The sequence below is a fragment of the Elgaria multicarinata genome, chromosome 3 (genome assembly GCF_023053635.1).
Source record: "Elgaria multicarinata webbii isolate HBS135686 ecotype San Diego chromosome 3, rElgMul1.1.pri, whole genome shotgun sequence".
NCBI lineage: Eukaryota > Metazoa > Chordata > Lepidosauria > Squamata > Anguidae > Elgaria > Elgaria multicarinata.
In genome coordinates, this window is record NC_086173.1 from 39,863,520 (window position 1) to 39,877,739 (window position 14,220).

At 39.9% G+C, this 14,220-nt stretch overlaps 1 protein-coding gene across 1 annotated transcript in view; it reads left to right on the forward strand.

Moving 5' to 3' along the window:
• CEP112 (centrosomal protein 112) overlaps positions 1-14,220 on the forward strand; it is a 286,793-nt gene that overhangs the window by 110,696 nt on the left and 161,877 nt on the right. Inside the window, exon 18 of the mRNA XM_063120035.1 lies at positions 9,791-9,926. Coding sequence (XP_062976105.1) covers positions 9,791-9,926 — 136 coding nt within the window. The remainder of the gene's footprint in view (positions 1-9,790; positions 9,927-14,220) is intronic.

The following is a 14,220-nucleotide window of genomic DNA, read 5'->3' on the forward strand; positions in this document are numbered from 1 at the left end:
AAGTGCCCAGGGACAGGACAGGGATGATGTTTTGAAGGCAATAAATATTTCAGCTTCACATTTCAGCCTTTCTTCTTTATTCCTTTGATCTGGGTTTGGTTTAGTTATCATTCTACTTGAATGACTTCACACTGTCGCTTCTCCCTCCCTCCACCCCACATGCAAAAATTCTGCACATATTCTGTGTGCTTGAGTACATTATTATTATTATTATTATTATTATTATTATTATTATTATTATTATTCAGTAGGGTTATGTTTATTTCTGATTCTTTGCTAATAACTACCTCTCAGATATGATATTTAATTGCATCTTCACTCCAGGGTATGCTATACAAATAGTTTTAATTATTCAGTGTATTGACTTCTTTATTTCACGGTGTATGGGACATATAAAAGCATAAACATGACAGATATCATCTTTCCCCATGTGACCACAGTTCCTTCGCATGGGGGATCTCTGTAAGGCTCAATGGAACCCTCTTTCTACCTTCACTCTTCAGTCCATATGCATGGCCAGTGTAGAGACAGAAGGGGCTTTGAAAGCCTTCCATATCCCCATCCAGCTTGCAGAGTTTGTATAATTTAGCTGAGTTAGAGGGAAGGCTGAATAAAAGAGGTGCAAATGTCCCAACGCATTACCTGCATTCATATGCAGACCAAGAAGATGAAGAAACAGATAGTCTTTGAAACTCCGTGTGGATTCCATGGCATACAAGCAGGAATCCTATCCAAAATGTATTTAATTCACTGGGTGATGGTTGTTGAGTTTCATTCACATTTATGTGTTTTGTGCCATAAGACTAGGCATGCTAAAGTCATGGGGACTAGGTAGGTTCCAATGCACATCCCTAGAAAGGGAAGCAAGGGTTTGCTTCCAAACAAGCATGTAAGACCCAAACAAGAGCCCCTGCCAAAGGAAGTGAGGCAGGTGGCTACTAGGAGGAGGGCTTTCTCCGCTGTGGCACCCCGGCTGTGGAACGAGCTCCCCAGAGAGGTCCGCTTGGCGCCTACACTGTACTGCTTTCGTCGTCAGCTGAAGACCTTTTTATTCACTCAGTATTTTAACACTTAATTTTAACTTAAATTTAAATTTTACTGTTTTAACTCTGTATTTTAATCTTATATTAACTTTGCTGTGTGGTTTTATCCTGGTTGCGCTTTTTATACTGTATTTCGTAATTGTGTTTTAACCTGTTGGGTGTTTTACCGTGGTTTTAATTTTTGTGAACCGCCCAGAGAGCTTCGGCTATTGGGCGGTATAAAAATGTAATAAATAAATAAATAAATAAATAAGACACAGACACATCTCTTCTTAAACTATAAAATGCATGCATTTTGTTCTGTATTTAAAAATATTTTCACAAGCCAGACGGTCAAACATATAAAAATCAGCAGTTACTTCGGTAGGTAAAAGGCCTCTTATGGTAATGGGAGATTCATGTTGATATGTTTTAAGGGGGAAAATGCATCCAGCTGACATAGAATTTATAAAAGTAGTATATAAAATCTCTGAATTGATCATGACATTTCTTTGAAGATGCAAATAAGTCTGCAAGATGAGAGACTAGAATGCATAATTTTTTTAGATGTAGTATTCTATCAAGCTTCTTGACAGGACTTTCAAATTTATTTACATATCCTGATGTGTTATTTCATGTTATTTTGCGTCTCATTTCTATGAATTTTATCAATGCCTTTTTATGATTCTCTCACTTCTGTCCACTCTCCCTGCAACACCAAGCCACTTTTTTTTGGAACATCAAACCACAACATTTGGTACAAATAATAAACTGCGGAAAAATTATTTGGGTGCTTTTCATAAACTTTGCAGCCAGCTGTAAATGCCCTCATGTGTTGCCATGCTGATTTGTAGCCCATTCAGAGGTCTTGCAACGTATTCTGCTTTTTCTTGCAGTTTCCCCAGTTGTATCAAAGTTCTGGGCTTTCAGAAATGCCCAGTGCAGTCTTAATGCTGCCTTTGCAAATCAGAAGCCAGCCTCTTTCATATGCACTTATTTCCCTCTATAGTTTCCACGTAAATGAACTATGAAATGAGTTTACAAGCCATGGTTACAAGGGAATGGGTTTAACTATGATTTGAATCATGTTTAATGCTGTGGAGCGAAAATGGGAAATTAGTATACAGTGATGAGGCCATTGCTTGAATTGGTTTGCTGTGGTTTGTTATGAGCCCTTGTTTTGTCGGTGCTTTGCCAAAGGTAAAACATATTTTGTTTACTGTAATATAGAGGAACAGTGAACCAAGTGGTCAAAATTGGCTGAGTTTTCAGAACTAAATACAGAATTGTGTTTAAAATATGTATGTAGAGGCTATTCTAAATTTCCCTTTTCTTCTCCAAAAAGGAGCTAAGCATCAGAGTGACCTGGTTCTCATGTTCAAAATAAATATGTCACCGTAGCTTGTTTTAATCCACAGTGCATGTCATTTCCCTAATTACTTGTCCAAACCTGGGCAGCATGGTTCGTTTGAGGGGGAAAGAACCCTCAAATAACCCATGAACTGGTGTAGGGTTATTTGAGTATTGATTCCCCCTGAAGCTATGTTGCTGTTGTTCCAATGGCACACCAAGCTGCGCCTGGGCAGGTAATTAGGGAAATGGAGCTCACCATGAGCCAGTGGACATTGGTGATTTAAACAAGCCACCATGGTTTATGTAATCATGCACACTTGGCCAAGTGTTTGTGTGTACGCATGTATCCCCACCTAATATTTAATAGCTGAAGGTAATTGTAGGTCAGCATTCCTTTTCATTGTTTTTATGTTCTACTGTATATGTTAGATTTTATCTCTCTAAAATATAAAGAGAGATCTCTAGGTTGAATCAGCCCAATTAGGAAGCTGTTGATGTGAATGGCATTGCCGTTGATGATATATATCTTATGCACGAGCAAAGACTTCCCTGTTGATGTCAGTGTTGGGCTCAGATCCATATTCTCATTTCTACTATATATCGGGACCTTGCCTTTATATTATGTTATTTTGAGCGCCTGCCTGTGCAGAAACTGTAGGAGCACAAGGGAATGCATGGTGAGTTTTGGATGAGAGTCTAGGTTTGTGGTTCTGGGGTGAGGAGACTTTGTATATGTTACTTTCTTTCTTGAATGGATTTGAGTGAAGAACTTTGAGAAAACATTTGAATGGATCCAGCATTTTCCTCCTGTGACTTCTGATATGGTGGAGCATTTGCAATGGGAGAATGGGGGAAGAATCTATTTTTGACCATGTTCACCTCCCCTTGCAGACCCCTTGTCTCCCCAAAATCTATGGTTTTAGGGAACCTTTGGACCAGTGGAGAGGTGGTGCTGGGGCTTCAGGAGGAAAGGGAATTGGCAAAAATGCCTTTCCCAGTCCACTGATAGGGCTTTTGAAGTATTCACTGATGCAGCTTTCTGCTTATGGGATATTGCCACTGGCAGAAGTAAACAATAGATCCAATGGAAAACTTTAATGGGTTGTATGTGTAACTGTCTTGATAATAAGGGTATGCTAAGCTTTTTTCTACAGGGATTTGTTCTGATATGTGGTACATAAGTAATGTTAACAGTAAGATTTCTACTGAATGAAAATTCAGATTTGGGAGTGCCATGGTTAGCGTATTTTCAGGAAAACAATTATAATCTACAATTTTATTCATTCCTGAGACAGTATTAAATGGTAATCAAGGAATTCAAGCACTGCTTTTTAACAGGATTAATAGCTGAATTTGTAGTTTTATATTGTCAACTTAGATTACAAAAAAGATGGATCTGCTATATTTATTGCACAGAAGATTCACATTGGTTGAGATAACCTCTTATATAGCTTGTTTAAAATAGTGTTGTTATTTTATTACACTGCCATTTTTCCACTGATAGCTTTAGTAGGCTGTTTTTAGTTTTATGATACTGTCAGTGAATATCCATAAAATTTTGTGTCATATCTAGTTTGGATCTAGTTTGGCCTAGTAGATGTACAGATATCTAAAAATGAGTGCCTGTGGTGATGCAAGACTTCAAAAGATTTTGAATGCTTTACAGTTGAGGCAAGCCAGTTATAACTGATGGAAATAAGGTATAATTACAGAGGCTAAGGGAAGGGTTCTGTAATGAAGTAGCTCAGTTTTCGAATGAACCAAACAGACCCCATTTTGGCATAGAACAGCAAGTTCAATGTGCTTTATCCTCAGTCTCTGCAAGGTGGGAAAACACAGACAAAGGGATGAAGCACACTGAGCTTGTATGGCAGCTATGTCACGTACGCAAAGCGAGATCAAACAACATCAGATTCTATTCAAACTTGCAAATATGCATATGTCCCAAAGGAAAAGGAGATGGTAAAATGGAGCAAGGTATGCATGTCTCATGTGTAGGGCCTGTTTGCATGATTGTGTTGGATCATCGCAGCCCGCTGCGGATGCCCATTTAGTCAATGGGGTATGAGACAGGGTTTGAGGTTTGGTTCTGATTCTGGAAATTCCCAAGGTGTTATATGCGCCACTCCCTTTTTTGATGCACCTGGGATTTTCGCTGCTTTTGTTAATGGGTGAAACAGTGCCAGTGCTCGGGCGGAAGGACAGCAACAGGAGAGGGGACAGGGGGCTGACTTAGGTGATACACAGTTGCTTAATAAGTTACGCACAGTAGCTTATCAGCCGGCTCATGTGGGTTATTAACCCATTGTGGGCTATCGTGATGTCCGAATGCGGCCTCTTTCTTCCAGTCCTGCAGACTGCTACAGAAGAGGCAGATTGCTCCTGCTAGAGGTTAGGACTGATCGCTTGCAGAAGGTTTTCCTTCACTTTCCATCGCTCCCCACTTCCCCAACCTCCTTCTCTCCCTCTGGGCTCCCTGCGGTAGGCTGAGGGCCACCTCTAGCCTTCAGGCTGTTGATTGCTTTATATGCTTTTATAACTTGGAAGAGAAAAGCAAGGAAACTATTTGATTAAACACTTTATTTATACACTTTCTTCTTCCTGAAATTGTTATTTAGACAACTTCTGCTAATTCTGTAACCATATCCTTTACACACTGACATGAGAGAAATTTGTGTTGCATAAATAAATTGGGGCCAAAGAGTAAATTTATCCCTTTTAATATTCATGCTGGCTCAGCTTTAGGGGATTTGAACGATGTAAGTATATTGTATTGGGCCCCACAATGAGTACTACAGGAAAAAAAAAACTTCAAAGTGAATATTTTAACGCTTCATGGAAACAACACTTCTCAGTTTCCTGGAGAAAAAAAGTTTATTCTTCTTATATTTGTGAACCACAACCTATTGCTGTAAATATATAAAAAGCAGACAGAGCTGTCTTCTATAGCCTGGGAAATAAATAGAATCCAATTCCTAGTTATAATGACATCTATTCATGGGATTAATGCTTGAAAGAAAAGTGAATCTAAAAAACCAGATTCTTGAAAATCAAGTTGATTTTAATGCTTTTCCTTCTTAATCAGTTCTTTCAGATATCCTTTTTTAAAAAGTATGTTCTCAAGTGCCTCACTTACATTTCAGTTTCATCATCTTATGACTAGAATGGTATTCTAGTAGATCCTATTAATTATTGCTGAAAGCTCGTCGGAGTTGCTTTCTTTGTTTGTTGACATGAAGAATTTAGTTAATTTAAGAAGGCATATCAACCAGTGTGAGTAATGTCAGAGAGAGTTTAGTGGGGGGCAGTAGTCGAAGTATTTAATGTTTTCAGTTTATCAGCAGTTTGTATTTTCCTTTATGTTCCATGTAAGCCACCGGATTTTACAGGAGACATGTGTAATTTTGTTTAATTTGTTCTCTTTTAAGTTGGAAGAAAGTTGATGGTTCTCAGGTATGCCTACTACAGATATTTTCCCAAATAGAGCACCTGAGCAAGAGAATAGCGGAGCAAGGGAGAGATATAAATCATCTCATATGGAGCAAGTTGCATTTATTTTGGTAACTAAGGCTACAATTATATGTGTGTCTACCCAGAAGTAAGTGTATGTCTCTCTCATGTAAGAGACAGAACAGCAAGGCATCACGATATCCCTTAAACATACGTTATAGCATATAAGCCCAAAAGGACCTTTAAAAAGCCAAATCAAATCCTTGTGCTAAAATCATGTACTCGTGGCATAACTTAAAACATTCTCAGGTTTGCTACCTTTGGCAGTAATACGTTATAATCAGCAAGTGAAAATATATATTTATTTAGAGACATGAAAGCCTGAGAGAATAATGATATCATTTTTACATGAGAGACTAATGATGACATACCAAGAATTAATCGGGAAAATGGGTAGATATCAAATCGTATTATTCCAATACTTTAAAATATGATATATGGTTAACATATTGATAAAGCACGGTCCCTTGAGCACATACACATTTTTGAGATCTTTATTTCTTTCCAGTGATCAGAAGGCTCATTGAGTAATCTGTATGGAATATTATCAGAATTAAATTCAGCTCAAATGCTTACAAGAAATATGGAAAAGAGACACCTCTGTAATTAATTGGAAATGGATTTTTAATACAGTCTCTCAATTAACCTTAAGTGCAAATCTAAAACCGTTTGTAAATTATTATTCGTTGGTATCTCACTCCTCTAAGGCTAAGCCACATATATTCTGGAGCTAAGAATACTTATTGGAGATGCAACACAACTGAAGCAGATATGTCCAAAGGTTTAAACATTCTAGGAGTCCATCCTCAAACATAGAGGAAAGGAAAAAATTATAATTTGTTACTAGAGCCTTTAATCATGTTAGTTCTGTGAAAATAACAGTAACATTAATACAAGAGCCCCCAACTTTTTCAGGCCTGTGGGTACATTTGAATCTGTGTAGATGTTTCATGGACCACATTATAAAATGGCTGCCTTGGCACAATATGGCTGTCATGGTGGGTAGTCAGTCACAAAATGTTGAGAAGATAAGAGTCAGATCTAGTAAATTGTATTACTGAAACTTGGGTGGGTGAGCTGGGAGGGTGTTGATCAGACTCAGCTCCACCAACTTCGGTATTTGGTGCAGCACCAACTTAGACTGGACTGCTGTGGGGAGAGTTGCCATAGTTTACAGAACTTCCATCTCTCTCCTTTAGCAGTCTTGACAAGTTGCTCCTGGTGTTGGTCCATAGAGAAAGATTGGGAATGCTGCTAGTGTACTACCCACCCTGCTGCCTAGCAGCCTTCCTGACTGAGCTATCAGAAGTAATCTCAAGTGCAGTGTTGGAGGAGTCCAGGATGTTGGTTCTGGGTGACTTCAATTTCCATGCTGAGGCTATCTCTGAAACTTCAGCTCATGCCTTCATGGCCTTCATTACAACCCTGGGGCTGTTTCAGTTTCTCATTGGCCCAACACATGAACCTGGACATACTTTTGATTTGGCCTTTGCTCTGATCTTTGAGATGAGTATTCTAAAAATTGGGGGTGTCTAAGTAACCCCATTTTCATGATAAGACAATTTCCTGTTAACTTTTGAATTCAGGGTGTTAGTTCTGCAGGGATTGGGGTCCCATTCAGATTATCTGTTTCAGGAGATTTCTGAAGACGCATGCAGATTTCCAGTGGAGGCAGCTGATGACTCAGCTGAGGATGTAGTCTCACTGGAATGGTGAGAAGTGGAAGGCTGTTGACTTGACTGTACCTGGGTGCCTCTCTGAAGCAGTAGAGCCCACTCTGCTCCTTGGAATACTGGGGAACTGTGGACAATGATACAGGCATGGTCTGGAGGTTGTTAACACTATTTTCAGTGAATGGAGCCCTGGACTCTTAAAGGACCCGCTGTGATCGTTGAGCATCACACTTTGAGGACAAAATAGCTTGTCTTTGCAGTGAACGTGATGCTGTTGGTAGCACAGCTCCAGTCGAGGTGTTGAATACCATCAATTTCAGTTGCTGAGACCTGATGTGGACAAGGTGCTTGCAACACTGGAACTGACTACATGCCCTTTCTGGCTAATAAGAAATAGCTGAGGAAGTATGACTAGGAGAGTCTAGAGATTGGTAAATGCATCTTTGTGTGAAGGGTTGGTTCCTGCTCTCTTTAAGGAGGTAGTAGTGCGACCACTCCTGCTGCTCAGTTGCAAATACCCCTTTCTTAGGGAAGGTACTGGAGGGGGTAGTGGCAAAGCAACTGCAGGCACTCTTGGAGGATGTTTATTTATGCATTTATTTAATTTCTTTATCACCCAATAGCTGAAGCTCTCTGGGCAGTTCACAAAAATTAAAACCATGAAATATAGTTTAAAGTGTAAAATATGGAAACTTAAATGACAATGTAAAAGTACAAACAGAATAACACTGAGCACCAATACTGAGATTTAAAATACAGATTTAAAATAGCAGAGTTAAAAGACTAGGATGGTAAAATGCTAAAATACTGGGAAAATAAAAAGGTCTTATGGTGCTGGGAAGAGTACAACGTAGGTGCCAAGTGAAGCTTTGTAGGGAGCTCATTCCACAGCCGGGGTGCCACAGCAGAAAAGCCCCTCCTCCTGGTAGCCCACCCGTCTTACTTCCTTTGGCAGGACCTCTGAAGATGATCTTAGGGTCTGCACAGGTACATATGGGACGAGGCAATCCTTCAGATAATCTGGCCCCAAGCCTTTCCAGTCTGGGTTTTGACCTGGTCACAGGACAAAATGAACATAGCCCAAAGTACTAATTTATAAGAGAAAGGTGAGTGGGAGAACTGTAAACAATATATACATACAAACAATACATACTTGGACCAAATTACTTTCTAATACCTTTAATAATACCCCCATCCCGCCCCAACAGTGAGCCTTCCATGTCCACCAAGCACACTCAGTCTCATTGGGTTATTTTTGTGCCCCCCATAAGTTTTAAAAATCTTCTTGAAATATTTTTTTGGGTAGTTTACAAACTTGGAGTTCCCTCAGATAGAGGCAATTTTGCTGCACAAGGATCCATACTTTCCTCTAAACTTTAGAAACAATGGAAACGGTTGGTTAAACACTTGTCAATTGCATGCAGCACCCTAATCACAAAGGGTTTTATGAAATAGGACCCGTACATGATTTTGAACAGACTATATTATGGTCACTTTTGATACAACAGTTTCTAATACTCCCGATACCTGCATTTTAGCCTTTTATAATTAGTTGCTCACTGTTTGACATTGACTTGGGATAATCATTTACTTTTTGAAGCATAAGTCGTATCACCCATGCAAATGCTGAATTGATGTCATAACTGCGCATTAAGGGTTTTCACTAAATTGACTTGAGAAGATCCCAATGTGTGTCATGTTTTCCATACTTAATAATCTGACGTATACGAGGCAGCAATTAATCCGCTTTCTATCTTAGAAGAGATGGTGGAGGGGATATGCTTCTCTTGATGTATTAAGCTTACAATATAGGCATATACTGCAAAACGTTTCCTTGATTAAATAACTTTTGGATGATGTGTTAACGTTATTTAAGTGAAGATTAAAGAAAAGGGTTCTATGTGGCACAATAAAGAAGTTGTATTTAAGCTTCCTTGCCTTAACTTAAAGCTGAGGGCTTTGAAAATGGGGTAACTTTCAAGAGAGCCCAGTCGTATGTTTAGGGGCTCCCAGTTCAACGAGAGAGTGAAAATAATCTTTGATTTATCATCCAATTTGTTATTCTCTTCTTCAAAGTATTGTTAAGAGAAGTTTGGTATAACCATGGCCAGGAAATTGAAACCTGAATAGTATTTTAAATGTATAGGGTTAAAGGCCTTTCTTTTACACCAGCACACATGTTCTTTTATTTGATACTTTAACTACGATTTCCCCCCTCCCCCGACTTTCTAGGGAGAAGGAGGAGCAGCTGACTCAGGTGATCGAGGTACAGAGGCTGCAAGCCCAGCAGGCTGATGCTGCCCTGGAGGAGTTTAAGCGGCAGGTGGAGCTGAACTCAGAAAAAGTCTACGCTGAAATGAAAGAGCAGGTGAGGAGGTCACAATGCCAGCCTTTCTACAACTACCTGTCCCAGTGGGATAGCTTATTCTCATCTTATATTGCCAGAAACATACTTCACTTGATAGCGGTACATCAAACCCTTTCACAATGTAGTGGCTTTGCCAGCAAGTCAGAAAAAAGGATGTTAGCAGTTGATTCATCTTTCGAACAAAGCCAGAATTGTCATTGTTATAAAACTATCCATAGTTGTATTACTGAATAGGACTTTTTCAGGAGTTCAAGGATAAAATATTAGTTTAGAGACTCGTTTGGACTAGTCGTGTCTCCTCTGTTTCACATCTCTTCACCCCTACCACCTCTTTTTTAATGGAAAATTTCCTTTGGATTTATCTAACTAATTTTATTATTGCTGTTATGTGTGATATTGGCTTGATAGCAAAAACTCTCTCCTCATGTCATTACCAAAGCCTCTTTGTGTAGAGGAGGTAAGGTGCAAAATATATCCTCTAAAAGAGGTCTTATGTCTCTTTCAGAGCAGTGGTCAAGACACAGTAACTTTCAAGGGCAAATGAAAAGAAGTGGGAAAGAAGGTCAAGCCAAGCATTGTTTTTATTGTTTTAATCAAGTTTTATTTCCTATGGTTGTAAGCTGCCTTGAGTACCATTTTCTTGGTAGAAATGCAGGACTCAAATCTAATAAATAAATACTTATGATAAGTGGTTCCTGGTATGCTATTTCTAAAACAAAAGAAAAAGGGTTTTAGAGAGCAATTCTATGACCCTTAGACAGCTTCTGGAATGCCATAGGTTACTCATAAGGGAAGAGGGAGAAAAGGGTGCGTGCTGGTGGGCGTCGAGGGGAGAGGCCAGGAAATGCAGTCTCCAGTCCCATTCTTGCCCACCGAAAGGTAAGTCAGCTAGACTTGCTCAGAGGCCGATCTAGCTGCTTTTTGTATTTTAAACAGGAGTGAAATTGCCTTTGTCTGCCTCTTGCCCTGCCTAGCTCTTGCCTGAACCCGAAACCCTCCATCTACCTGAAGTGCAACCCATAGGATTGCACCGTTAAAGGCTCTATTATGTGAATGGATTTGAGGTTGGGGAGACTTTGTAGTGCTGGGACCCCCGTAGAACTAATTTTTTTTATAGTGGACGTTTGTTGTTTATTCGTTCAGTTGCTTCCGACTCTTCGTGACTTCATGGACCAGCCCATGCCAGAGCTTTCTGTCGGCCGTTGCCACCCCTAGCTCCCCCAAGGTCAAGTCTGTCACCTCCAGAATATCATCCATCCATCTTGCCCTTGGTCGGCCCCTCTTCCTTTTGCCTTCCACTTTCCCTAGCATCAGCCTCTTCTCCAGGGTATCCTGTCTTCTCATTATGTGGCCAAAGTACTTCAGTTTTGCCTTTAATACCATTCCCTCAAGTGAGCAGTCTGGCTTTATTTCCTGGAGTATGGACTGGTTTGATCTTCTTGCAGTCCAAGGCACTCTCAGAATTTTCCTCCAACACCACAGTTCAAAAACATCTATCTTCCTTCGCTCAGCCTTCCTTATGGTCCAGCTCTCGCAGCCATAGGTTACTACGGGGAATACCATTGCTTTAACTATGCAGACCTTTGTTGTCAGTGTGGTGTCTCTGCTCTTAACTATTTTATCAAGATTTGTCATTGCTCTCCTCCCAAGAAGTAACCGTCTTCTGATTTCCTGGCTGCAGTCAGCGTCTGCAGTAATCTTTGCGCCCAGAAATACAAAGTCTGTCACTGCCTCCACGTTTTCCCCCTCTATTTGCCAGTTATCAATCAAGCTGGTTGCCATAATCTTGGTTTTTTTGAGGTTTAACTGCAACCCAGCTTTTGCACTTCCTTCTTTCACCTTTGTCATAAGGCTCCTCAGCTCCTCCTTGCTTTCAGCCATCAAAGTGGTGTCATCTGCATATCTGAGATTGTTAATGTTTCTTCCTGCGATTTTAACTCCAGCCTTGGATTTGTCAAGCCCAGCATGTCGCATGATGTGTTCTGCATACAAGTTGAATAGGTAAGGTGAGAGTATACAACCCTGCCGTACTCCTTTCCCAATCTTAAACCAGTCCGTTGTTCCGTGGTCTGTTCTTACCGTTGCTACTTGTTCGTTATACAGATTCCTCAGGAGGCAAACAAGATGACTTGGTATCCCCATACCACCAAGAACTTGCCACAGTTTGTTATGATCCACACAGTCAAAGGCTTTAGAATAGTCAATAAAACAGAAATAGATGTTTTTCTGGAACTCCCTGGCTTTCTCCATTATCCATCGGATATTGGCAATTTGGTCTCTAGTTCCTCTGCCTTTTCTAAACCCAGCTTGTACATCTGGCAATTCTCGCTCCATGAATTGCTGGAGTCTACCTTGCAGGATCTTGAGCATTACCTTGCTGGCATGTGAAATAAGTGCCACTGTACGATAGTTGGAACATTCTTTAGTGTTTCCCTTTTTTGGTATGGGGATATAAGTTGATTTTTTCCAGTCTGATGGCCATTCTTGTGTTTTCCAAATTTGCTGGCATATGGCATGCATCACCTTGACAGCATCATCTTGCAATACTAAGAGCTAATTGCAAAGGCTGGGCAGGAAAAAGGTTTCTAAAGGGGCTCAGAGTGCACTTGCTTCTATACATCTTATATTGGTTAGCTCGGAAAGGGTAAAATATCTCAGTGGCCCCGTGTTGCTGCCTGTGTTTTGTGTGGGACCACTGGTGGACTTGCACTCTGGCAGAGATTGCACAAAAATGTATGAAACATTGGTACTGTCTACAAATAGGACACACATACTAGGCTGCTGTGTTTATATGCAGTCACAGCAGCTATTTTTTTACAGCCACTGTTGAGTAAATCATTGTGGTCCTGAATAAACCTGATCAAGTTTTTGGAGTCCTTTGCAGTCTTGATTTTTCCTTAATCCACCACTGCAGAGGATTACTTCAAAAAGCTGTATTACCTGAGGTCTAGATACTTTAGCTCTACCACTTGGAACATGTCCACCCCACAATTTACTATGAATTAGTAACTGTCACCATATGTTGAATGAGCAATATATATTCCTGAATTTTTAAAAACTTTATAGAACTAATTTGTCCAAATGGAACAGAATATTAACGTATTAGAAACCATCCATTATAACATACAGGTTTCCTAATAAAACAGTTAACTAAGTCTGTTTAATGTATACCAAGTACATACGGTTGTAATCAAAGATATAAAAAGTAAAACACTGTTAGTAAATTAACCGTAGCCTATTTGAAGCATAGCATACTTCGTTACTGGAGTTCCGTAGCAAGAGCCACTAATTCTTGAGTTATAAGTCAAAAGTTCTCTTACATCTTCTGGAGGGTATTTGAAAACATTTGAGTTAGCTCCTCCCACTGATCAACAGGTAGGAGCCAATCCAAACAATCCTCTCCATAGGGAGGGGTGACCTTGTCTTCCCAGACTGACCCTGCCTAGGGTCAGTTAAACAGGGCCTTTCTATTCTTCTATTTTTTAGAAGTTTAGGGCCTTCTATTTTTCAGATTACTTTGTTAGATTTTCTGTCCTCTTTTTTCCTCATTCCTCTCCAGAGAAATTCCAGACAGGTTGAAATCTCAAATTGCATCCTCCTAGATTTTTTTTTCTGCCCTGTTTCCTTATTGCTGGCAAAATATTTAACCTCTCCTGTCCTCTCCCCCATTATCTCTTCAGACTGTGATGTTTTTAGTGCCTACCCCAGTTTTCCAGTTGTATGACACAGATAATACAAATAATCAAATCAGGAAATGAATTGTTGATGTTGTGTTCTTACATCATGGATGCTTCCAAATGAGGCTGTTATTGTGCCATTGCCGTGCCTCATTCATGGCATTTCATGGGGTCTCCAGATGACAACATCTTCCACTCATAGCCCTCCTGTATTTTCCCTCTGATTCTTCTATCCTTTTTTCTCAATGTGGAAAATCCATTAAGTAAGAAAAGACTGAATAGCTCACAGTGCTTTTGTACTGTTAGTGCAAGGGAAACCCCATTGTTTTCAAATAAATGCAACAGCAAAGAGTAGAACTTTAGACTAACAATTTTAATGGTCTTTGGCAGCCGCAGACCTACACACAGATGGACTTTGGACCAACAGGTCATTGACCAGGTTCGCTCATTTAGATATCTGGGCATTCTCTTTAGTGAGTCCCTCTCGTGTAAAGGGCACAGGGAGGCAGCGAAATTGAAAGCACAAAAAACTATAGGGAGCTCTAATGAAGTTTTATTATAATAAAGGGGGACAGTTGATTGAACCTGCCCTAAAAATCTTTAACACCAAAGTAATA